Source organism: Myotis brandtii, unplaced genomic scaffold, assembly GCF_000412655.1.
Source record: "Myotis brandtii unplaced genomic scaffold, ASM41265v1 scaffold1013, whole genome shotgun sequence".
NCBI lineage: Eukaryota > Metazoa > Chordata > Mammalia > Chiroptera > Vespertilionidae > Myotis > Myotis brandtii.
This window is the reverse complement of record NW_005353379.1, coordinates 332,286-333,668: the sequence shown is the minus strand read 5'-3', so window position 1 is coordinate 333,668 and position 1,383 is coordinate 332,286. Positions and strand designations below refer to the sequence as shown.

The following is a 1,383-nucleotide window of genomic DNA, read 5'->3' as shown; positions in this document are numbered from 1 at the left end:
GGCCGTGGTGGTGGCCGTGGCGGTGGCCGTGGCAGTGGGTGGCAGCTCCCTGACCCTCTTCTTGGTCCGCCAGGAGTGCTGGTGGTGGAGACTGGAGCCCTGCGGGCTGAAGAGCACCAGGCAGAGGAGCAGGCAGAGCTGCATGGCGGCGCCTCTGGTTCTGGAAGGGAGAGCGAGAGGATGCGCTCAGGAGGCCGTGTGGCCAGCGGGGCTTCTCAGGGGAGAGACCCAGTGGGCGTGTGCAGGCTGATCCCAGAGAACTCACCACCCAAATGCTGGGGGCTCATTCCAGCAGGGCATAATAAATGCAAGAAGCTCATCAAAAGGTTGGTGGGCCTGGGGGCTTTAGCAGGGCTGTCATATTACCTGCTGCTGGATTAGCTGAAAGCATTTCCCCAAACCTGAAGATCTGCATCTATGATCGCCTGCTGCCTGACAGCCGAGGGCAGTTCCCCAACCTGACAATCTTACTGCCTACCAAACCTTACCTTGGATATGTGTATCTGCTTTGTTCTAGGGCAAAATGTATTAATAAAAAGCTAAGGGGTCCGGGGATTCAGAGAACTTAGTTACTAAAGCTAAGCCTTCCCTGGCTCCCCCGAAAAATGCCTTCCAAACTTATATTTCATATCATTTATTTAATTTACTCGCAGCCCCTTCTCCAGATTCCTGAGCCCTTCTAGAGGCGGATGCTACCCCAGCAGTGCCCAAGAGTGGCCTCCAAGAGAAAGGGTGGGCCCGGCCGGCGTGGCTCAGTGGTTGAGCGTCAATCTGTGAACCAGGAGGTCACGGTTCGATTCCTGGTCAAGGGCCCATGCCCAGGTTGCGGGCCTGATCCCCGGTGTGGGGTGTTCAAGGAGGCAGCCGATCAATGATTCTCTCTCATCGCTGATGTTTCTATCTCTCTATCCCTCTCCCTTCCTCTCTGAAATCAATAAAAAAATATATATATTTTAAAAATGAGTCAAATGCAGGCACAGACCTGGAGCTCGAGGAGTGTGAGCTGTGGGTGTGGCAGCACCTGGCCGGGGCCACCCCTGAGGCCCCATTTCCTCGGCTGTGCTGTGGGGTGCATGTTCTCTCTCCCTCTCTCTCCCCCCCCCCCTCTCGTGAGCCTGGCAGTGGTCCAGCAAAGGATGCCACTGGCTGCGGGGCTGCCCCACTGGAAGCTTGTGCTTGTGTGAACTCCCTTCAGCTGGGCACCTGACCCCGCCACGGACCCCGTCAACAGACCCCCAGCCCAGCGCTGCCAGAGCCACGTGACCCACGCAAAACCACACGCCTAAGGGCCCTGGACAGGGCACTGGGCATCGCTGCAGAGCGGCCCTGCAGGGGAGGTTGGGGTGTGTGAGGGGAGTGGAGGGGGCGGAGGGGAGCAGGTGG

General features: G+C 58.2%; 1 protein-coding gene across 1 annotated transcript in view; it reads right to left on the bottom strand.

The window, feature by feature from the left end:
* SERPINA5 (serpin peptidase inhibitor, clade A (alpha-1 antiproteinase, antitrypsin), member 5) overlaps positions 1–160 on the bottom strand; it is a 5,497-nt gene extending 5,337 nt beyond the window's left edge. Inside the window, exon 1 of the mRNA XM_014535388.1 lies at positions 2–160. Coding sequence (XP_014390874.1) covers positions 2–144 — 143 coding nt within the window. The 5' untranslated portion in view covers positions 145–160. The remainder of the gene's footprint in view (position 1) is intronic.
* Between the last annotated feature and the right edge of the window lie 1,223 nt (positions 161–1,383).